This window comes from Pelecanus crispus, chromosome 5, assembly GCF_030463565.1.
Source record: "Pelecanus crispus isolate bPelCri1 chromosome 5, bPelCri1.pri, whole genome shotgun sequence".
Lineage (NCBI taxonomy): Eukaryota > Metazoa > Chordata > Aves > Pelecaniformes > Pelecanidae > Pelecanus > Pelecanus crispus.
The window spans coordinates 24940391-24964008 of NC_134647.1; the positions used below are offsets into that span (position 1 = coordinate 24940391).

A 23618-nucleotide genomic window follows, 5' to 3' on the forward strand; every position below is an offset into this window, starting at 1 on the left:
GCGGAGGCATAAATGAGAAAATTATTTGGACAAAAAAAGAGGGACAGACAAAAACACTCCTAAGAGTTGAGGATACTGGAGAAAATAACAATTTGCATAGACATGCAATAGTTTATAGTATTATTTAAAAAAATGCAAAACTTCATTTCAGAAGTCAAAGTAGTACTGTGTTTGTAGTTTTGTACTGTGTTTCCTGGTTATCTTGGTAAGGCACAAAATGTAGCTATTGCTTTAGGTATTCCTCAGGAGGACCAATTTCTACTCCAGGCACACAGAAAAGTACAGTTTAAACTGGCAATTTACAGACAGTACTTTTAAATACTTAATTATGTAGATTATACTTTAAATAAAGCAAAATTAAAAGAAATATCAAAAGATGAAGTGTTTATCTAGCCTCCCCAGGATGTAGTATAGCGGAGAGTGGATTGTATCAAATCCCATAGTGAATATGATTGCCTTAACGAGGTCCTTAGAACCAATGAGTCCGTTGCCCTCCAAGTAGGTTTTACATTATTGCAAGGGATAAGGGAAAGTCCCATCACTATGTTTCGGGGGAGGAGGGGGTTCCACTGTAATTTAGACAACAGTAGGAAAATGAAGGGGTAGTGCTCTTCTCCAGTGCAATGGAACTGGAGATTATGCAAATTCATACAGATAGCAACAACTCTGCATTTTTCCCTTGGTATTCCTCTGGATGTGCTCGGTGCTAATTCAGTCTCAACTGAGAGAATACTAGGTTTTACACATACTCTGCAAAAATTTGGCCTAAAAAAAATTTACATAATCTCCAAAATCATGACAAGCTGATGCAAACACTGGTAAATTTGAGGCAACTTTTGTTTTCTACCAATTAAACACAGGCTAAATGAAGGTTACATTTTCTTTACTACTATTTTATTTCCATGCTTTCAAACTTCTATATGCCCTTACTTCTTAATTAAGTTCAAGACTTAGTACTAGGTAAGCATGAAGGTGAAATTCAAAGATACTGTTTCAAACTGCCTACAGATTCTGAAAACCATATATTCTGTTCCAGTTGTTCTTGGTTTCTAGTGAGCTAGAATTGTTTTAGGTTTTGCTTTCCTCTAAAGGATGGAAATTGGGATCTTGGTATATAATTTTGTTCCAAAGGTAGTATTTCACAGTCACAGAAAGCCCAGAGCTAGCTACAATATGGAGCAAATGTAAGTGTATTTGGCAAATAAGAACAATAACTAAGACATTTGTTTAAAGCACTTCAGAGAAGAGTAACTGAACTGACAGGATGAAACTATGCAGATGCAAATGCAGCTTAAACTACTCTTAAGTACGTTTCAACTATAATCTAGTGTGGAGAGAATTACTGCTGCCCATTGATACAGCCAGGTCATTTACCTACTTCCCCATGTATCAGATGAATGCATCAGTTAAGCTTCACTTTCTGTCTTGGTCTGTTTCAACTAGGACTTCAGGAACCACTTTAATTTTCTGATATATCTACCTCTGCAGAATGTCTCATAAAGGCACTCTCAGCATTACCTGTAACTGTCTCCAGTGCGGCTTCTAGTTTAGCTGCTTTTCCTACATGCTGAAAGCCACCCTGCCTTTTTACACAGCTAAGCTTTACAAGTTCCTGATCTGAAAAGCAGAAATATAGCCTTTCAGCTGAAAACAGATTTGCAACAGCACTGCACTTACCTTCACACCAATGTCCTCACGACATCACAAACTGACTGTCTGCAGTTTCAACATCTTGTAATCAGTCATGCCTTTTCATTTATTTTTCCAAATAGATGCTTCCTTTCCCACTTCTCCCAAGAAAACAGATGTGAATTCCCATCTCCTTTCCATCTGCTCTTGTTAATTTTGTTATCATTTTTCTCTTCAGTGCAACCCACATTCCCTCAGTAACTTGACTTGCCTTAATCTCTGGATGTGAGGAAGCTTTAATAAAGATATTCAAATCTCTTACACACTGCCCTTGTTCATTCCCATCTAAACTAAAGTTCCTAAACTAAAATTAAACTCTCCCTACTAGTTGGCCAGCTGTCCAAGTCTTTCAGACAGGAAACTCAACAAGGTTCATGAAGTCTACTCTGATTTGCCCCCTAAAACTTAAGCGTGAATTTAGGCATTTTTATTATGTAATAAATTAAAAGGCAGCAGAAGATACACTACAGAATGTCATCTTAAAATACCTGTGAACCTCAACTCAGAAGAAAGGCTGTCATCTAGTTTCCATAGCTCTAAATCAGATTTTAAGTTTCTGAGGAAAGCAACTGTTGTGTACAAGTCTAAGAGCAGGACCTCACAGTAGTGAATATTTAAGCAGTACCAGCAAAATCATTAAAAACAGAGCTATAGATTTTTTTCTTGCAAGAAATACCACATACTGTATTTCCAAGTGATCCTATGCATTATTCTAAACCGATTATTTGAAAATTGAATCACAAAAGTACTTAAGCCAGTGCTACCACAACACGTTATACATCAAAGAACAGTTACCTACCCTGCAGTAAGTGCAGTTCTTTGAGATGTGTTGTCTACAGATTCTCAAGATTTTGGATTCTTATCGACAGTAATGCCTGCTGCAGCATGCCCTTATTTTTCCCTTTTTCCCCATAGTTGAAAATATACGAGGGGACAACTAGAAAGGGGGAAGAAGAGTTGATCATGCTCGATATAGAAGAAGACAGGAACTGCAGAAATAGGCAAGGAAAGCAGTAGGACACAGAGAATTCTGTGACCAGCAGGGTTAAGTATTCCTACACAAAAAAGAGTATTAGACTGCTGCTAGGGTCAAACAACAGAATTGTCAGCAGTAATTCAGGAAGGCAGAACTGTTCAATAAGTATTTCTGTCCTGTATTTAGGTAAAAGCCAAATAATGGTCCTATCACTAGATGAGAATGAAAAGCTTCCCACTGACAGTAAGTCAGGAAGATGTAAAAACAGCTACTGAAATAAACACTTCATAAATCAACAGATTAGGATAATTTTCATTCAATAATTTTAAGAGAAGGCTGAAGAGCTCTCTGCAGTTTTAGTGCTGCAAGCTTTGGACCATGTGAATGATCCAGTGGGTTAGAAAAAAAGTTAGCACTGTGATAATACTGAAAAAGGGTAAACAAAGACTCAAAGAAATAGAGAAAGAATTAATGCCACTCAAAATGGGATTACGGGAACAATTAGAGTCAAAAGTAATTTTTTTTTTTAAAAATCAGTGATGACACCATTGTTGATATAATATACTTGAGAGTTCCGCACAGCAAGTGACTTATTAGGATACAGTACAACATTTTGATTAAGAAAAATGAAGTACAAAACATACGTGGAATATGTGGATTAAAAACTGGCATGAAGTTTAAATGCAGACTGAGAAATACCATTTCTGTATGATAAATAATGAGGATATGTCACTGACAATGTGTATTTTTTCCCCCTTTTGTCCTTAAAAATTACTACCTTTGAAAAAATGTGTCTTCTACAAGCAGTGAAAGACAACCCATCTACAACCCAGCCGTATCTTCAAGAGGGCAATCACAAGTAGGATCCTGGTGAGCATTCGTGGTGTTATGAAAAGAGTGCTATTGTCCTTGGTAGAAACTTCAGATACTTTTTAGGAGCCAGATGCACTCACAAGTTAGCTTGACAGATCAGAACCAAAGTATGGGATCCTGACAGGGAGTTAAAATGGCAAGAAAACCGCACAGAACCTGAAACAATGGACCTAAAGTGCAGAGACTGCAAAGACAGAAGATGAGTTTCCAGCCTTCTTTTAAGTTGAAGCAGTACTGGAAATAAAATCCCTTGCCTCTTTCACTTCATGGATACTTGCCATACATCCCCACAAGTGAAAGACAGTTTTCCTTTTGCTTCAGGAGTATCTTGTAAAAAGGGTACTTGGAAAAAGTACTTGGAAAAAATGAAAAAGGAATGAGTACCTGAAACTGGATAATATATTCTTTTGTGAACATCCTGAGGATATCTGAGCCTAAGATAACTCAAGCTAACTTCCTTAACCTTGAGAATCTAAGTTGCATCACCAGACACTCAGCATACATGACAGAATATTCACTCAGGAGTAACGTACTTACAACAAAGTCTCACCTTGCCACCAAGGGCTGTGAGAAAATGAGTTAGACTCCGAGCTGTTTTGGAACACAGAGCAGAAAAGCACATGAAGTACAGACACAGAGGAAGGATGTGACAATTCAGTCTTTTCAAGAATTTGAAGAAAAAATGCAATTCTATTCCACAGCAGTAGATACTGCATTAAAAAAAGATCAGACTAAAGTTACGCAAACTCTCTTACACTTGAAGTGAGATAATTTACTATATGCTGTTCTAAGCAAGATTGTGAAACATACAAGCATGATCGTCTAATTCTTCCACAATTTATTAATTTCCTTTGAAAATGATGAGAAAATAAGGAATGTAATTTAAGCATGCTGAAAGAAAACTATTTACACAAGACTGGTACTTAAATAGCTCTAATGCCTGCACTAACTTAAATTTGTCAGTTTGCAATTTAATTTTTCATATCAAAAATAAAACATTGGGGGAATTGTTTTTAACTATTTTGATTTTACAACATGCAAATTAAATGCCTCAAATGTAAATGGCATCGCCCAAAACAGATGTTGTCAGATGAAAACATTTACTTAACAACAGTTATTTACTGAACTTCAGTTTACTTCATGCATTTCATAAGACTTTTTTTAATAATGAGATTCAATTCCATAACACCATGCCCTTCTCTCAAAAGCTTGGTGTAAAGAATGCCTTAGAAGGAAAAATCGCATAACTAAAAGTAAAATTAATAAGGTTAAAAACTGGAACTTAAAAAGAAAGAGAAAAAACTAAGTTGTGTAACACTAAAAAACAGCCAAAAAGTTCTAGATGCCAGAAGAAAGCTATGCTTTAAGTAGCATTCTGCACTACTTCACCAGAAGCATTAAAACATTGAAACAACCATCCCTGCGAGTAAAACGTGAATACTCCATTTTTAATTTTTTAGGTTTGGGGGTTTAGACTGTTTTATCTAACAGATGTTAGACCAAAGCCTCACAAGATACCAGCAGATGAAAGATAAGTTTTCACTTGGGCAACTATTTACCTTGAAAATTGTGAGCCAATTTTTTGGCCAAATTTAGAATAGCTAAATTACTTCAGCATGATAAAGACTTCAGGTTCTGGCAGGAATGGAATGAAGTCCCCACAACAAACAGCCAACCACTCCCACTCTCTATCAGCTGGTATAAGTTGATCAACAGGCATGACTGTAAGGTTCAATGGCAGCAGGCAGCTGAGTCTGTTAAGTAGCTGCATATGCTCCTGCAGAGGAGGAGCTGGGAAGGAAGATGAAGAAATGAAGACCTCAGTTTTGTAGTGGCACTTTGAGTCAACTCTTGAAAGGAACTCAACTGTGACTTTATTCTAACTGTAGACCAGCCTGGAAAACTGTGTAGGGTTTGTTTTTTTTTTTTAATTCTTAAATAAATGAATCTTCCCACTGAGTGTGTTTGGGTTGGTAAACAGCAAAGTCTCTTCTCAAGCCAATGCTACTTTCTTTCAAGTCACTTGCTAGTTTCTTCAGATGCTAATGGAATAGTCAAAAGAAGTATCAAAAAAAATGCATCCAGCATTTTATAAAATGTTAAGAAACCTAGATAAGACCTGGTAAAATTGCCTTTTTTCAGGAAATAACCAATCGAAAACTGTGATTCAGTACATTAATAAATTAGCTGAGATGCTATTACAATCAGATTTTGATTAACACTGTTAAGTCTCCTTTGTCTGAACAATGGCTTTAGGGGAAAAAAAATGCAGTAACTTAAAAATTCTTTCAAATTGACAAAACTTACAGGATCAAAATATGAAAACCAAGTTGGTACATTTCAGTACCCTGTATTTTTCCAAAAGGAATGCTACTTTATATGAAATGTTTGAAGAATAAATCTATAAACATGCTAATAAAAATAAATACCTTTCTTGAACAGGTAAGTTGCTAGAGTAACATGAACTGTGTGCGTAATGGCTCTTTTTGGTACACACAATGCAATATATTATTACAAACTGCCAACAAAAGGAGTAGACTACTAGAGAGGTTTCTCAGGTTTACCTTCCTCTCAAGACCAGAAGACTGAAGCCAGAACACAGGTAAGAAAGGTATCTCTTTGCCAGCATTTAACATGTAGATATTATTTGATAGAGCTTTTTGTTTTGAAAAGCAATGCTGAGGAAAGTTTCAGCTATGACTAACCAATACCCTTCCCTTCACCACGAGACAACACTAAGCACAATGAGGAAGAATATGAGCTCTAATAAACATTCTAAGAGAAAACAAGCTCAGCCAAGACTTTTCAGAACAAATTCAGTGCAATGGAAGTCTCTGCGTATGCACACCTGGTAAAGCAGACATTTTGGTAGAAGCATAATTACTAGACATTTTTCAAAGAAAACTGTACCTTTACCGGACAAAGCTATTAGCTCTGTATTAGGGTTGTGATGACTTTCCATTATGCAAAACAAAACGTAGGACCTAGGTAAGACCTTTTTTCCTCTCACACACTCATGAGAACAGTAAAGATGTCCTCTGCTGCTCACCTGGGAAGCGAGGCTTGGAGGAACACCTCTCACACAATGGGCTGTAGCTACCAACATCTAAAATCTAACCCACAGTTTTCACAGCTACACCACTAACAGAGCAATCTATGTTATTTGGACTTCAGATAATTACCAACCATCTCTGACCCAAGACTAGGAATGTTTATATTCTTGCCTCAGGTAGAAAAGTTTTGCTAAATGAAAACAGAAAATACGGCCCGACTGTATTTGTTATGGAAGGAAGTGCATTATCCAGGCTGGGGGGGAGGAAATACACAGACACCCTTCTTATCTTGCTTCAAAACTTCTTGGTAGTTTGCAGAAAAGAGGAATCAAGTAGCCTCTCACCCTTTAGCTTTAACTTCTCTCATTCTGCTGTCCCTTCCACATACCTTCCTCTTTCAGTTTAAAACTAAACGGTTTTTCCTGATTTGCAGATCAGAAGAGCAATATATTTTTGACTGGAAAAAAAAAAATTATAATTTCATTATCTACTTCTAACTGCATATTTATTCTTCAACCTAAAGAAAGGGTGCCATACAATATTGCAAGAGGTTATAAATAAGGGGAGGAACATCACTGAAAAAGATCATCTTAGATAACTTCGATATAGACAAAATACCAGATGCATATGGAAAAGCCATTGAAGGTCATCAAGATAATTCAGCCTGATTCTGTTAGTTAGAAGCAGTTTTACATTGATCGTTACTTTGGAAAAGTGAGTTTCTTATAACATAAAGGAGGGACCAATTAAATTCTCCCCAAATTTAGGGGATGGCAGTTTTAATACCTTCCAGTCCATTTACTGTTCCTAGACAAGTAGGAAAAATGTCACTATAAATCTCTACCCTATCTTTAATATAACCAGGTGTTTATAGCTATTCACTTCAGGCAATAGTTTCTGCTATTCATCTGCTTTTTGTTACTGACTTATATACCCCATGTCCTCATAGGTAACAAGGTGTGATGGAGACAAACCAAGACTCTCTGCGGTCACTGGAAATAGAAAATTTAAGAATCAAGATTACCCAGCAGAGCAAATGCTATGAGGAGCACACTCATCTGTTTGGTGCTGTTGCCTACAAGCCAACAAAGAGCAGGCTTGTCTGGGTTACTTTGCCTTGCTAAGTCCATAATACAGAAGTCACTTCCAAAACAAAATGAACTGAAAAAAACATCCCAGCTTATTATTTTAAATTCAAATTTTAGATTCCAAAGGGAAAGCAAGTTTCCTGACATAGAATATGCCAATATTGATAACTATAGAAGTATAATAATCAGTAGGCTTTTGAAACACACCCAATTCAGCAGCTCCTCTAGGCATTTTTCACTTAACATTGCATTCTTCTCACATGCTTAAACAGGCATACAATACAAAAGATTTATGTTTTACTTAAACATTTGTGCTCCAGTATCTGAATGAACCAGAGCCTTGGATCACGTGATTATAGTAAAACAGCAATTCCCAAGCTACTTTGTGCAACAGTTCCCTCCCAAATTACCTCTACTGCTCACTCTGCCCCTCATAACTAGCCTGGGCACAATACCGCAATGATGAGATTAAATGGCTTCTGGTACAGCAAAATGTCTTGAACCTCAATCATCTCTCATTCTTTCTTTTAGGTAGCTAAGCCCTGAAGTTTGGAATTTACCAAATGTACTGTATCGAATTTACCAAAAATAAACGGGCATGTTTATTTTTCCTCACATTAAGAAACACCTGTTTTAAGAAAACAGCCTTTCTTCTCTGCTTACAGAGATAAAACACACTGTGAAGTTTATCATTAACAATTGTACATTCTGAAACACAATGCAAATAAGTAGTACTGGAAATTCGCATATGTTCTTAAGCACAGGCTCCATTTTGATATTTACATGCTTGTTTCACTTCTGCTTACATGAGTTTTGCACATCATAGTTACACTGATATTAAATCAGTAGGAAATGAATTTAACAAAACAGCATATGAATAACAGCACCTCAGGGGGTCTGAAAATTTTCCGCAGAAAAAAAAAAATGCATCAACAGAAATATTTGGATTTTCCATGAAACCTTCATCTACTCAGGTCTGGGAATAATGGGGTATGCTAATGACACTGCTGCCTTAGAAGAGTGGTAGTTGATAGTCAGATTTCCCCCTTCTCAATTTGGTATGCAGATCTTCTGCGTGGCAAGACTTACAAGCACCGATAAACATTTTAATTAATACAACCACTTGGGAGTTACAGGAGCTTATACTAGAAGAAGTGAGGTGGGACTATCTTCTACCATTACAGCATTTCTAAAGGAATAGTAGTTTCAAATAAAATCTATCATCACTATGTTCAACCCACTGCATTTTGTAGGCTTCCGCAGCAAGACAATAATGTTATGATTATCACCATTTAAACCAACCACATGCAATAATAAAAAACAATTTTCTGCAAAAAGAGTAAAATAAATACCTGCAGGACTGCCAGCATTTTCTCCTTGATGCAGCTGAATACCAGCAGAATCTATAGAGTTTACTGTAACTGTCTGTAGATTTGGCAATTGAGCAGTGCTTAGACTAACTGGAGTTGACGTCAATGCCCCACCTGCTGCAACTTGACCAAGAGTGAGAGTCTGCACAGGGGTTAGAGTTATTTGTTGACCAGGTGCATTCTGAATTTGCAAGTTCTGCAAGTTCTGAACTCCTTGCACTTGAAATGTCTGCCAGGTTATCTGCCCAGAAGGGGTCACTGTTTGTGCCTGAATTAAAAAAGTTCCAGGATTCAGCTGCAGTTGAAGATTTTGAAGAGCCTGTTGAGATATACTTTGACTTGCTTGCACACCATGGATTGTCTGTTGCGCAATACCTTGTACAATCTGGGCTTGACTGGTTGGCTGCTGAGACTCTTGAAGCTGTATGTGTTGTACAATTGGCTGTGCTGTGGAGACCTGAATATTCTGAGCCTGTGTGTCATCAGAGACTGACGTCTGGATGTAATTTCCCTGAAGATCAGAACTATGAACTTGACCACTAGTTGTGGTCAAGTTGTTTGCATTTTGTTCCAATATACTTGAACTGTCTATGGTAACGGGCAATTGTGATGAAGATGATGTTGGCACAAATAAGTCATTATCAGTGGCGGTTTCTGTAATTTCAGGAGAAACTTGCTCACCAGTCCTTTCAGAAGTATCTGAACTATCCATGGCCTGTCCAGTATTTATCAAGTGCCCATCTGCATTAATGCCTGCTGTCATGGTTTGAGAACCACTGCCGAGTCCCAGAGAATCTAGATCAACACTGTTGATGGGTACAAAAGTAATATTTCCTGGCAGTCCAAGAGGGACATTAGCAACAACCTGTGCTTGGCCAGGGAAAGACGAACCACCAATCGCAACTCCCTGAACCTGGACTTGACCAGACTGTGATAAGATATTCTGAATATTAGCTGAAGGTGTTCCAGAGGCAATGATGGTTTGATTAGAGCCAGGAATGATCTGAATTTGACCAGTTTCTTGATTTATACTGCTATTATCAGAAGAGGCTGCAAAGCCAAGTTGAACCTGCTGACCATCCGCTGTCTGGATCTGGGGTATTACTTGGTATTGTACGTTAGACACTGTACCATTCGACGAATCTGATCCTGGTGCAACAGAAAAGATTTGTTGATTTTGCAAACTCTGAATAGGAAGGACATACTGCCCACTTGAAGTTACTGTGGCAGCACCTGGAATCTGTACTATATTACCAGCTTCATCCTTTATAGTGGCAGGAGCTGCAGACAAGACCTCCCATCTATTTGGGGTTCCTGTTAATTGCACAGAAGCCAAATCCCCTGTCTGAATAAAAAGAAAAAAGAAAAGACAAAATTAAAACAAGAGACGTACAGACTATACACTAGAACAATCATGCAATTCAACACTAGAGATTGCCACACTACTGGAAAACATGCAATGCAGCCCATATGAACAACAGCAACTGGATTAGAACTATGAAATACAGATTTTGTAAGTGAGCTAATGCCTAAGTCAGGGTAACCAACCTGTGGGTCGTGAGCTGCATGTTGCTCGCGAGCAGGTCAAATGCAGCTCCTGTGCCATGGCTACGTCAGGTGACCAGCAGCAGGGTTATTCTGGTGTGGGGGCTGCTGGGTAATCCAAATCCCTGGCTGTGGGAAGAAGTGAGCTAGCAGGGGCTGCTGGAGCTGTCATCACCAGGTTACCCTGGGACTCAGCTATGCTCTTTACCTAGCCCAGCACCTATTGCACAGAAGTGGAGGAATTGCCGTGAAGCCAGTGTCGGCTGTATCTCCCAGAGCTCCACTGTCTTTTGACCGTGTGTTACACATAGTATAGATCTGCATGTTGTGACTCTCAGCAGTACAGAGAGCGTTAAGAGGTGACTTACTCACACGGTTGGAAAGTTTAAGTTATGCATAACACAAAGTCCTAGTATTTATGAGCTTGTATGAGTTACTGTTTCACTAGGGAAGAAGGCCTCTAGACTAAGGGCTTTACACTAAAAACACAGTTGGATTAGTCATACGTATCCATTGGGGGTGGGGTGGGGGGGAAATCTATCTTCATTAAGTTGGAACAATAGAAAAGGCCAATGTTTCAGAACAGACCCCCGGATGGTTAAAGACTAAAGAACCTAAGGACTGATGTAGTATGTTTTTGTTTCTTATTCAGTAAAGAAAAGGTAAATGGCACTTACCTTTCTTTACCAAAGCAAGCTTTTTCAGAATAGACTATTAAGAATTAGATTTAACATTCCACAATGCTTAGCACAGATTTGTGTAGCCAACCAACTTGGTATTGTAAATAACTATCAATCTAAAAAAGACGTAGTTAAGTTTCTCCTTATCTGTTTTACGGCACTACAGTAAACCGATGGAATAACTTAATATTTAGCAACAAGTAAGTAACTTGTCTCACAACTCATTCAGCTCTGTGAAACAAATTTTGTCTCTTTGGCAGAGTCCACAGGACATAGAAAGAAAAGCTGTAGTTTGTCCTTCTGCACTGATCCTGCGATCACTCCTGATAGTGAAGTTACCGGAGCATATCACAGCTTCCTTCTGATGCTGCACTCGGACTTCCTTTACAATAAAACCTGGGTATGCAAAATGCAGCACACAGCTTTTTCTTCTCTAACATGGCATTGAGACTTAGCCAGCCTGAATGAATCCTGCGGCATACATCCAAGTGAATTTAGTCCACTGTGTAGGCTGGGACTTTGCTAGTTTCACTTTCTTATCCTATTCTGAGCTGCAACACTAAAACGTTAACATGTACAAGAAAAATACTCTATTTAAGTTTGAGTACTTATTTAAAAAAATAGTTTTACTGTGTTTGGCAGGCTTCATTTCCAATAAGGAAACACACATCTTGGTTCTAAATTCCTCTCGAGAGCTGTAGAAATAACGATTGCAAATAAAAAAAGAATGCTAGCCTTCTTTTGCCCCCAAAGATATATGTGTATCTTTCAGGTAGTTTGTTAGTAAATAGATACATCATCACAAGAACAAAACTAATTTTATGGCCTTAATGCTTCAAGTATCAGAAAGAAAAAAAGGAGTAATGGTAGTTCCATTTTATTATTTTCTTTTCCTCCTATACTGATTAGCCTTTCATTTAAAGGACATATTTAAATCCTTTAGTCTTTCAAGCTTATAATTTATGAGGTTAGAAAAAATTACGCAATATTCCATATCATACCATCTTATCGCAAAAAAAAATCCATTTTCCACTGCTACCACATTAGCTTTATACTCTTGTGTTTAATACTGTTTCCACATAGGTACCGGTTGCTGAAATGCTGCTAAGAAAGTTCATAGCTACTCAATTCACTAGTACATAGATACTTATTAACTGAAGGTTTTATAAAGCATCAAAAGACCTATAAAAGTCACAGGTAAACATCAGCCAGAAAATACCAAAAGCAAAAATATGATTGTTACACATTTAATGTGTGTCATTAGAAAATAAATGTATAATATAATGTGCTGATAGTATCTGTTAGAACAGGAGAGAAGGAAAAAGTAACGGGAACCATTACAAGTCTGACATAATTTCTCACTGATTTGAGACTACATACAAGCAAATGATGAATGTTTAGGCTATAACTGGACTGATCTAATGTGCAATAGTATGTCTACGTCTACTCATACGTAATACATGAGTATCCTCCACAGAAATAGTTCAAAGGGAACCTGTCTACTTCCTACTGTAGAAATTACCTACGTTATTCTTCTCCTCCCCAAACACATGTTGATTTCCATATCGCCATTTGACAGCCTTTGCCCTTTTCCCATTGGGCAGACATCTCTCCTCGTCTTTTCATGATCTAGTGAAATCCTCCCTCAAACCTTGCTCTGTAAGCATTTTAGCTCAATAGAGCCACTCTTTTAGTAGATGCACTTGTCAGTCCATGAAGTAGTTCAGGGTAGCCATGCATCTGGATATGAAACTATTGCTACACATAGTACACGAAATGCCTGTTATTCACATGTTGCTCTTACAGCTGGCTATATCAGACACTACCAGATCAATCACGAGGAGGGAGGGGAAAAAAAAAAGAGGGTGAGGCTTTCAAGAAGCTATCTGACAGCTATCAAAATTACTAGTATTAAAGCATGAAAAAAACCCTGTATGGTAAAGAGTATTTGAGGATGATCTCTAACCTCAAATGGTCAGCAACCTGTCATAACAAGCTTGACTGTTATACCCTTTCTCAAAGCATGCTGAGCTAGTAGGACATTTCTTGGACTCTTTTTCCTACTACAAAGAGTAGCAATCTTTCACTGCATCCTCAAGCAATTAAGCATTGTTGTAGTAACTCAAAGTTCTACCACTGATGTATGAGCAGCAACATCTACAGCCCACTTGCTTACTGATCTTTACAGCGCAGTCCTAAAAGACCAGAGTGAGTTTGCTGTCTCTCAGCCACCCATGAAAAATACTTAGAGGGTACAGATAAAGCAACAGTTCTTTTCCTTATCAACTGATACTCAGGCAGCAGTTATTTGGAAGCTGCTCCTTTAAGAGAACATTGGACGGTTGCAATCCAAAGGCTCTGTGTCAAGAGGAAGGGACAAAGATCTGAGGAAAGTTCAGCATTAGCACTACTCAGCCAAGGAGGAGAGAACAGGAAGCAACAGGGAGTTCACTGGAAGCAGTATCAGGAAACAAGAGAGAGAGACAGGAACAGAGCAAAGAGAGTAGCTGGCACAAGGCACGGGAAGAATTAAAATCAAATGATACGTCCACCTGAAGAAAGGTCAAGTACCACCAAAGAGTGGAAGCAACAACCGGTGTTCAGCCTGTCTTTTGATTCTTTAACAAGCCTTGTATAATTTCCAGTGGGTAAAATAAAGAGATCTCTCTGAGCCAAAATACTCATCCCTGAAGAATGAGGGGTCATGAAGTCTAATAATTGTCGTCTTCAATTTGTTTAGAGAAAATTAAAGCAACATTAAGTCAAATGTGGAAGAAGATAAGAGAAACAAATACAGAAGATAAAATACCTTTAAAAAGTGATCTAAACTGTGTTGAGGGATGGGACTTGGGTTGAAAAAATAAAACATCCTTCACGAAAGTAAAACTAGAAAGGGGAGAAACATCCCTGTAAGAACTGTTAGATGTTGTAGGCACCTGCATTTCAACACGTCAAATGTGATCAGCTGGACACATGCCATTAGCTATCAGTATTTTATTGCTAAAGAACTACCAAACATTTATCTGTGCCAGTCCATCATGGACTGCTTTTTGCTGCACCTTTCAGAAAGTCACTTTTGCCCCATTTAGTCCTCGAGCAAAAGCATCAGCAAAATGAGCAGAGGTGGACAGACAATGAGTCACGAGCTCCTAAACATTTAAAAATCACATACCTAATGAAGAAGATTGGCCACTGCCTCATCCAAATTGTTGTTTTATGAACGAGTTAGGGCTCTAATGCATGAGTTTAATACCATGTGTTTACCAAGCTACAGTAAACTATCTGTGCATTCTTAGGTCATTACAAATATAAGATAAAATGCACTTGCTTCAACTCTTTCATTAAGGTATGAGCTAATACATTCTATCTTGTATTTGCCATAGGTTAAAAACACGTTCAGCATCAGTCACTGCGGTTCAGCTGACACAAAGCTGCTTGTTAAGGCAAATTAATCCTGTTGCATGTTTCAGCCCTCTGCCAATGAAGCCACTCAATTCAGAGAAACACATTTGCCCCAATCAAAAGTTTAGAGAATCAAAGAATGTTTCCAGGAAAAAGTATTATCTGGGGCTGCTTAAAATGTTATTTTAAAAGATAATTCTAATCTGGTGAAATGTATCCAACGTTTAATTGTGTCTCATTTAAGGAACATCTACATCTTTTTCCTTGAGATGGACAACCGGACCCAAAACTTTAATAGCGTGTTTTTAATCAGCAGAACTTCAGAACCTGTCTAAATTAAGACAATACAACGTCCCTGACATTAGCAGAAACAAGAAAGATGCAGTACTGAGAATGACACATGGCAACAAGGAGGCATTTTTTACTCGATTGCATGTAACTTTTTTTTAATTAATTATTAATCTATCTATGTGTATCAATCTCTATATAACTGCATGCCAAACTAGAATTTTGCATAGAAGTTTGTGTGAAATGGTTCATTTTTTTCATGCCTTCAACTCAGATGCTGAAGGCTTTACCAAATCGTCAAGAAAGGCACAAAAGAGGACCTGGGGCCAGTCAGCCTCAACTTGATCTTTGGGAAGGCAATCCAGCAAATAACCTTGAAAATAACCTTGGGGGGGGAACTTCAGATAAACTTGGGGGGGAAGAAGGTGATCAGAAGTAGTCAGCCTAGACTTAGAAAGGGGAAATGACACTTACTTAACTAACCTGACAACCTTCTATGATGAGACTGGCTTGGTAGATGGGGTTAGGCAGGAGATATTATTTATCACTCCTTTAGTCAGGCTTTTGACTCTGTCCCCCATAACATAAGAACAATTTTTTTTTTTCTTTTTTTCCCTGTAAGGCTGATCAAACACTGGAACAGCCTGCCCAGACAGGTTATGGAGTCTCCGTCCTTGGAGATATTCAAAACCCACTGGATGCAGTCCTGAGCAACCCGCTCTTGTCAATGGTGCTTTGAACAAGGTGTTTGGACCAGACAATCTCCAGAAGTCCTCACCAGCCTCAACTGTTCTATGAAATCTTACACTTCTTACTAATGTTTAAATATCAGAAAGAGAACTTTTTGGTTCATGCTGTCTTTAAATACGGAACTGCCTTAAAACATTTATTTTCTTACTTTCCCTAAAACTGTAAGCAGAAATAAAGCAAAATTGTTTAAGAACATCCTTAAAGCACCAGTAAAAGAACTTCTACGCTTGGTTCCGATCCAGCACTAGGAAGACATAATCGGAATGTGAAAATCAAAGACCATTTTAAAAGGTGAGCTTCTGGACAGCAGCGGGGGAAACATACTGTTAGGCAGTACGTTCTACCTGAAACTTCTCTGTTTTTGCAAAAATGTAAGATGTAGAGAAGCAAGACAATCCCAGGCAGACTCTTCTATGGTGCCTGAACACATTCTGCTACCTTTGTTCATGTCCAGAAACTTAGCATCCGGAAGCTGTATTATCACCCATAAAGGAGAAAATGGATGTCAGAATAACTTTTGAGCTTCTTCAGAAACGTCATATAGACCAGACAACTGAGAAGTATGGATAACTCTGACACATGGCATTCATCCATATTTTTCCCTAGTGGAAAACAGGAAATTTAAAATGCCTTCCTATTTCTCTATCCTATTAGCACTATTACTATTTCCACCTAAACTGAGGTTAAGCTGTTTGCATCTCAGATGGTTAAAGTAATGTTCTGAGGCATAAACAAACTGGAATTGCAGATTTTCATTAAGGTCTGTGAAGCATTCATACTCAATTCTAAAGCTCAAGATATGCCAAAGAGTCTTATAACACTCCAACCTTCATTTGTAAAAGATACAAGTAAATGCTTTGTCTACAGCAGAGAAACGATACTCATCTTGCCCACACTGCTAATTATTAACCTCTCCAAATGTTTTTCACATATTGTTGGTAAGCAACAACACAAATCATTCCCCCTTGCTTTTTTTTTTTTAAAAAAAAAAAAGACTAAAGAACCAGCGCAGCCTGCAGCGCACTAGATGGAACTCCATACCACAACTGGGGCAGTCATCTCTGACAACTCCCGTTCTTTGGCGGCTGTCAGAGCCAACAGTTTTCTCAGCCAGCCTGCCACTTTTCTCAATTCACCCGCCTTCCAGTCCTCCCAGCCTACACTCCCATCAGTCTTACACTGTATCCTCACCTATCCCAGCCATGTCCAGCACAACCATAAGAATGGCCCTCGGGAGCACAACAGTTTAAGAGTGTCTTTAGCTTTGCATTGCAATGAAGTAAGAGAACATAAACAACTGGTGATCATCTCAACTTTGTAGCTTCTTAAACAATCATCTGATCACGCACCAACCATACAACTGACCTTCAAGTCTTTGTTGGACCTAAATTTTAGAATCTGTTTCCTTTTGTTTCCTCCCCTATACACAGCTCTGCCATGTTCTGATTTGCTTCTCCTTTTCACCTAATGCTAAAATCTTTGCAGATGTTTAAACCAGAATGAAACTAGAGTATTTATAACTAAAATGAAAAAGAATCCTAAATATGGAAGTTTGAAGTAGAATTATTAGTCAACAATAAACAGTGAAAAAGCAAGACCCAAACGAAAACTTCTCAGACTTTAAATTCCCAAGGGAGGGAAGGACATCCAGAGAGGTCAGAACATATGAGCTGTCATTCCCGGCCAGACAGTAGCGCATACCAGCCCAGCAAGGCTTTCATACATACCAGCAGGCAGCAATATTCAAGGGGAAGTTTCCATGGCAAGTGTTTGAACCAACCATGGATGCAGCAGCATGGTAACCGAGGAAAAGATTCTCAGGTAAGCAAGCCACATACTCAAGGCCATCTACATCAAAACCAAACACCAGCAGGCAAAACACAAAGCACTGGTGTTGGACAATCATAAGCAGAATAAATCATGGTGTCAAAGCCTAAGCTGAAAGACTGCAATCTCCATCAACGCACAAAGACGAGATCAGCAGTAATGCCTGCTAGTATTTTGTCATCCAAAAGTACATATAGCTCTAACCAGAATCCTGGGCCGAGCTGAAAACCTTGTGGACTAGAGACAGCCTGCCCAGTTCATTGACAGGATGGAAGGGAGAAGGTTGAGTTTAGTTCTGTCAACTGTCGTCTTCACTTGCTTTCCATACCAAGCAGTTGCCACATTCATTAGTCTTTTTATTTCCACACTAATCCTTTCAGTGGCATAAAAGTGGCGTCCACTCAAACAGCAGGCTAGGATTCAGATACCAACATAGAATCATAGCGTAATTTCAGTTGGAAAGGACCTCTGAAGGTCACCTGCTCCAACCCCTGGCCTCAAACCAGGGCCAACTAGATCACAGCAAACACAATCACATTTGCTCCAGCTCTTCCCCAAATCCCAGGCATGCAATATTCCCTGCATTCCTATGGGAGTTTTGTTGTTGCTGTTGCTTTTAAATCATACCCCTGGTCTCTCGGGGAGCAGCTGCAGCATACCATTTCAGCCAGGAAAGCAGTGTGCAGTAACTGGCTAGCCTAGCATACTGGCTCCAGCCCTGCCAGTTCCTACCAAGCGAATGTCAGTAAAGCATTAACAAAATAACCCCAAAAACACAGCACCACTATCCTCATACAGGCAAGCTCTTCAAATGCTTCTAAAAGGAAACGCCTAGTTTAACTTCTACTATCCATTTATATGGCTTGAGTTCTACCAGACGTTCAGCAGTCAGAACTGCAGTCCAGGTATAGAAGATACTGAGAAAGGACTGCCCTCCCCATCGCTACATTAGGCACCATCACTCATACACAGATATCAAACTGATTCATCTATGCTCCTGGGAAAGGGATGAGCATCACAAACCCCAAGAAGACAATATGTCTGTGTCCATGCATATAGATTTCATTTTCCATATGAGTTACGAGGTACCTACAATTTAAGCCTCTTCAGCTCCTCCCTCCTTCTTCCACCCCCCAATAAGATACACTCAGGGGACCAGAAAAAATAAATCTTTATTGCACTAAATCCCTTTCAGCATTCTGTTTTTCACAAGGAATATATTTCAGGGACTTTAGTCCCGTCCCTCCCCTCCCTTTATTACGGTCATCTTAATTAACTCCAGTGTCTAGTTCAGCTACTGTAGGTATCTCCTCCAGTTTATATTTAGTTTCCACCCAAAATATTCTGAATCATTTCAAGAGCTATATTGTAGGAGTGTAAAAATTACCAGAATGCTATAACCTAACTCACAGCAGATATGTAGGAGGGGCCTATCTGCATGTATGAAAAGTAGTGAGTGAGTTTATATTCACATTTAGTTTTAACTAAGATTTTGGCTTCTCTTGAATTGCTTCCGCCTTGCCCTGAAAAGCCCCTGATACATAAACATAACAACAGATGAATTTAACAGGAATAAAGAAGTACTACTTCAAAATTGCTTTGCCCATTTTGAACTACCAGGAACCATTTGTCCTGTACTAGCACTCTAGTACCCCATCAGACCTAGCACTGCTCATGCTAAGCAATCAACCCATCCTCAAGATGCACAATTCCAGCTTTAAAATGAGAACCTTAAGGTGGATATAGGAAAGCAAGCTATCATTTAAGCACCATTCATTTTTCAGTGTGTATGTTTATGTAAGAGACAGATCCAACACTCTACTTTTCAGCACTGTATGCATCTGGTATTATGAAACAAATTTTAGAGGTTATCAGGCACTTAACAATGTCTACAAAGATTTTTAAAAGTGTACTGCTTAAGAAAATAAACAGGTTCAACAGAAAGGACACTTGAAAGGGGGTCAGAATCTTAATGTATTTTCGAGCTCTGTCATTAGTCTACAACGTGCTGCGTGACCTCAGACAACTATTTTGCTGCAGCTTCCCTTTATGTAAAGTAAGCTGAAACGTACAGATGAAAAGTAGTTCAAAGTGTGGCACTTGAGTATTTAGTAAACTTAACATTATCATTTTGACATTTGTTAAAAGCTTGCCAAAGCCACTTCACCCACCAGTACGACGCTTTGCAGGTTTTTTTCCTATTTGCAGAATCCTAAAAACATAGAAGGCTGATATACAGCAAGTTTAAAAACCAAGACTTGCTTTAAAAACAAAAAAAGAGCTTTTTTTGCTTGTTTTATAACCCTTTTTGTAAGGAAAAAAAAAAGAAAATCAGAGGTAATGTATGCGATTTCCCAAGGACTAAGGCCAAAAAATACTTCATCATGCCATTTTAAAAGGTATTTTGGAACTCCCTTTTAATATAACAATATTTTTAGCTACCAGTTATTTAGAAATGCCCCGTCTCTTTTAAGTATGAGCATATGTCAACAAGAGAGTTTAGCTAGACCAATTAAGGAACACAGGAGTTTCCATTAGGCTTTTGTTAGGGAGATGGTTAAACTAGCTTCGACAAGAACACATTTCTAGTCTGCAAGATCCATCTCATCACACAGGTCCCAAGGTCATCAAGGCTCCTTTCAGAGCCGTCAGCGCAGGAGAGATAAGGACAGAAATGCAGTTTGCAATACGAGGGACTGCATGATAACTGCACCTAGAAAAAACAGCGTCGATACAGGAAGCAGCTTTCCACCACCGCGTTCGCTTCTAACCAGCCATTTTACTTCTAACTACATCCTTCCCTACAGCCAGCCTTCATTTTGTGCTCCTGCCTGGGCGCGCGGTTCCAGGCTGACAGCTAGGGAGCGGACACCGGGGGTGCGCTCAGGTGGAGGTGAGATGCCTCCCAGGCTCGCCGGGTGCCGAGCGAGCCGCTCCGGTGCCAGGGCCGGGGGAGGGAGATTTCCCCCGCCTCCCCCCGTTTTTGAAAGTAAATGAAGGCGCCGCTCCCAATGGCGGGGGAGGGGGGAGCCAGGCTCCCTCCTCCTCCCGGGAGCCCGGCTCCTCCTGGAGAGGCAGGGGAGCCCGGGGACCCCTCTCCTGGCAGGTCGGCCCTGCTATCGTCCCTCCCCCCGGGCGGGCAGTGCCGTGTGTCCCGTCCCTCCCCCCGGGCGGGCGGGCTGGCTGGCTGTGCTGTCTCTCCCCCCGGCAGGCCGTGCGAGAGCGGCGGGGCGGGCACTCACCGCTCCGGCAGAGTGAGAGGCAGCGGCGGCGGCGGCGGCCTCATCCTCCTCCGGCGACGGCGGGCCGATCTTGCTGCAGGTGGCCGCCAGCAGAGCGAGCGGTGACGGCTGAGCGTCCTACCCACAATGGGCGGGTTCAGGGAGAGAAAGTGGGTGGCGGTTAGTGCGGGACAGCGACCGGGCTCCTCGCAGACGCGCACACAGGAAGCGGCGGCGGCGGCACCGGCTCCCGCACCCGCTCACAACGTGTCACCCGGGGGAGGGGGGGAAGGGGCCCGGCCGGGCCTGCGCTTACCTGGGGGGCGGCCGCCCCGGCGGAGGCCGAGGCGGCGCCGTTGCCGTGCTGGAGATACTCGCTGTGGCTGCTGCTGTCCACGTCTAAGGCAGCCATTTCCTCTTGTTTCACGGGCTTCTCGGGAGCTGCGGGCACAGCGGGGAGGGGGAGGGGAGAGTCACTGACGGGAGCGATCACCCCCCTCCCTCTTCCTCCCTCCCTCTCCCCCCCCCCCTAACCCCAGCGCTCCCCCCGCCCTCCCGCACGGAGCCCTCCTCCTCCTCCTCCTCCTCCTCCCCGTGCTGCTGCCCCTGCCCCTCTTCTCCCTCCTCCCCCTGCTCCTCCTGCTGCTGCTCTCAGTGCCGCTCTCGCCTCGCTCGCACACGGACGCTCCGGGGCCGGAGCGGGGACGCGCAGGGCCGGAGCAGGAGCAGGGAGCCCCGCGGGGCGGCTCGGTCGCTGCGTACGTACCGGTCATGGTGTGAGTGCGAGCGGCCGGCTGGCTGGCTGGCTGGGCGGGAGGCAGGCAGGCAGGCAGGCTGGCTGGCTCGCACACAGGCCCTGCTGGCTGGGGCTAGGCGGCTGCCGCCGGGGACATGCTTATTGTGCTCACGGGCTGAAGCGGCGGCGGCGGCCCGAGCCTACTCCGGGGTTTTTTTTCCTATTTTGATTGACGGTGCGGGAAAGCCGAAAGGTGGGGCTTGCAGCGGGAGAGGGGGCCCGGCCGACACCGCCGCCCGCCCGCCCGCCTGCCAGCCCGGAACTCCCGCCTACGCCCTGCGCGCGCGCGCTCATTGGCTGCGCCTCGCCGCCGCCGCCGCTCGCACTGGCCGCCCGGCCTGCCAGTCACCCGCCAGGGGCGGGGGGGGCGCCCCATGCCGGGGCGGCTTCCTGTTTGCCAGGGCTTGTGCGAGGAACAATGAGCGGGACCCGCCGAGAGCCCGCGGCCTGCTCCGGCCTGGGCCCGCGCGGCCCCCGCGCCGCGGGGAGGCGGCCCCGCCGCCGCGCTCCGCCGCCGCTGCCGCCGCCGCCGCGCCGGGGTGATGCGGTCCGCGGGGCCTGGCCGCCCGCCCGCGCCGCAGGGGTCAGCGCAGAGGCACAGCTGCGCGGCGGCGGCGCTGCTCTCCCCCCCGCCGCCCCCCGTCCCCCCGCCGCGCAGGCGGCGCGGTGCGCCTGTGCCCGGGAGGCGCCGGGCTGGATCCGCGCTCGTTTGAAATCTCCCTGGCGCGGGTGTCACTCAGGGCTGGCGACAGCCGCGGCTGCGGGGCGGCGGCCGAGCTGCGCCCGGCCGGCAGCCAGTGCCGCCGCTGTCGCCGCCGCGCTTTGTCCCCGCCGGCGCTAAGATGTCGGCGCGCCGTCCCCAGGGGAGCCGGCCCGCCCGGGCAGGCCCTGCCTGGCGGCGGCCCCGCGCCGCCGGCTGCCGGATCCCGCAGGGCAGGCCGCCCCCTCCTGCGGGACCGGGGGTCCGGGTCAGCGGCGGCCTGCGGCCGGCGGCGGCGCGGCCCCGGGAGCCAGAGCGCAATGGCCGACCCGCGGGCCGTTGCGTAAGCTGTCTGCCGTCGCGGGCTGGCACCCGGCTGACCCGGACGGGCTAAATCGAAAAAGCTCCTTTGCCTGTCATGTAAAATAAAACCCATCGAGCGTAAGGCCGCGAGTAAGATTGTGATGCGGCACGTCCTTCCGACAGGAGTGTCAGCGGTAACGATGTGCTCCGCTCTGAGCTAGGGAGCCAAGCCTAGCGCAGACCGAGTCTTCGTGCCAGCAGGCTTTATTTTAGTCACGTTAAGGGGAATTAATAAGATGTCAGCGTCAGTTTGCTGCTCTGTCCCTCATGTTACGCAACAAAGGAAACCGGGAGCTCTCGGATTGCTAAACTAAGGCACGAAATATGTTTAAAGCATTATATAAGTATACAATGATACAGGAGTGATTATTAGCGGGGCCTGTTTCCTGCTCCACCGGGTAGCTTGTGAAGGGTTCCTGTCGAGGGGAGCAACTTTGGCTTGCCCTTTCCTCAAGTCCAAATGCACGTGCAGGGTGCTAGGACAGTGCGGAGGTGGAGGCAGTGATTTTGACCCTTAGCTTGTAAACTCCCCTGATGAATGAATTTTTCTTAGTTACCTTTCATGTGGTGTTCCAGGGAGTCTGTGAATGAGGCTGAAAAGCATGGGATTGAAGAACTCAAACCTACTTTCCTGTTACAATATTTAGTGTAATTATCACTGAGAATTACCTGGGAGATACAGTGAGCGTAGTCTCATATGTCTGTAGTTGTGCGGAGTATTTGAAGCCGCAGGCCAGCCAGATAAACCCGTGGAGAAGTTAGTAACTAGGAAACCCAGAAATACAGTCAGGATATTCAACAGCCTTTCTGAGAAGAGAATAAACAGTGCTTTTTAATCAGTCCAGCACTATGACCTTGCAGTAACTGCCCAGGCTTAGCCTAGAAACTATTACAGAACAGGAAAAAAATCCACTGAGAAAATTAATTTAATATCAGGAAGTCACAATGGAGGAAGACTGCAGGATTTTCCCTGTCGGTGGAAGATCGCAATTACTGC

At 42.5% G+C, this 23618-nt stretch overlaps 1 protein-coding gene across 2 annotated transcripts in view; it reads right to left on the bottom strand.

Moving 5' to 3' along the window:
- Nucleotides 1–21560, bottom strand: part of SP3 (Sp3 transcription factor) — a 35307-nt gene extending 13747 nt beyond the window's left edge. Inside the window, exons 1-4 of one of the 2 annotated variants that reach the window (XM_075710344.1) lie at nt 21529–21560; nt 21079–21203; nt 20784–20900; nt 9032–10394 (exon numbers count right to left, since the gene is read on the bottom strand). In XM_075710344.1, the coding sequence (XP_075566459.1) occupies nt 9032–10394; nt 20784–20900; nt 21079–21203; nt 21529–21535 (1612 nt within the window). In that variant the 5' untranslated portion in view covers nt 21536–21560. Of the gene's footprint in view, nt 1–9031; nt 10395–20783; nt 20901–21078; nt 21204–21528 lie in introns of those variants that run through there. The other variant, XM_075710345.1, reaches the window with a different exon arrangement.
- Nucleotides 21561–23618: the final 2058 nt, after the last annotated feature.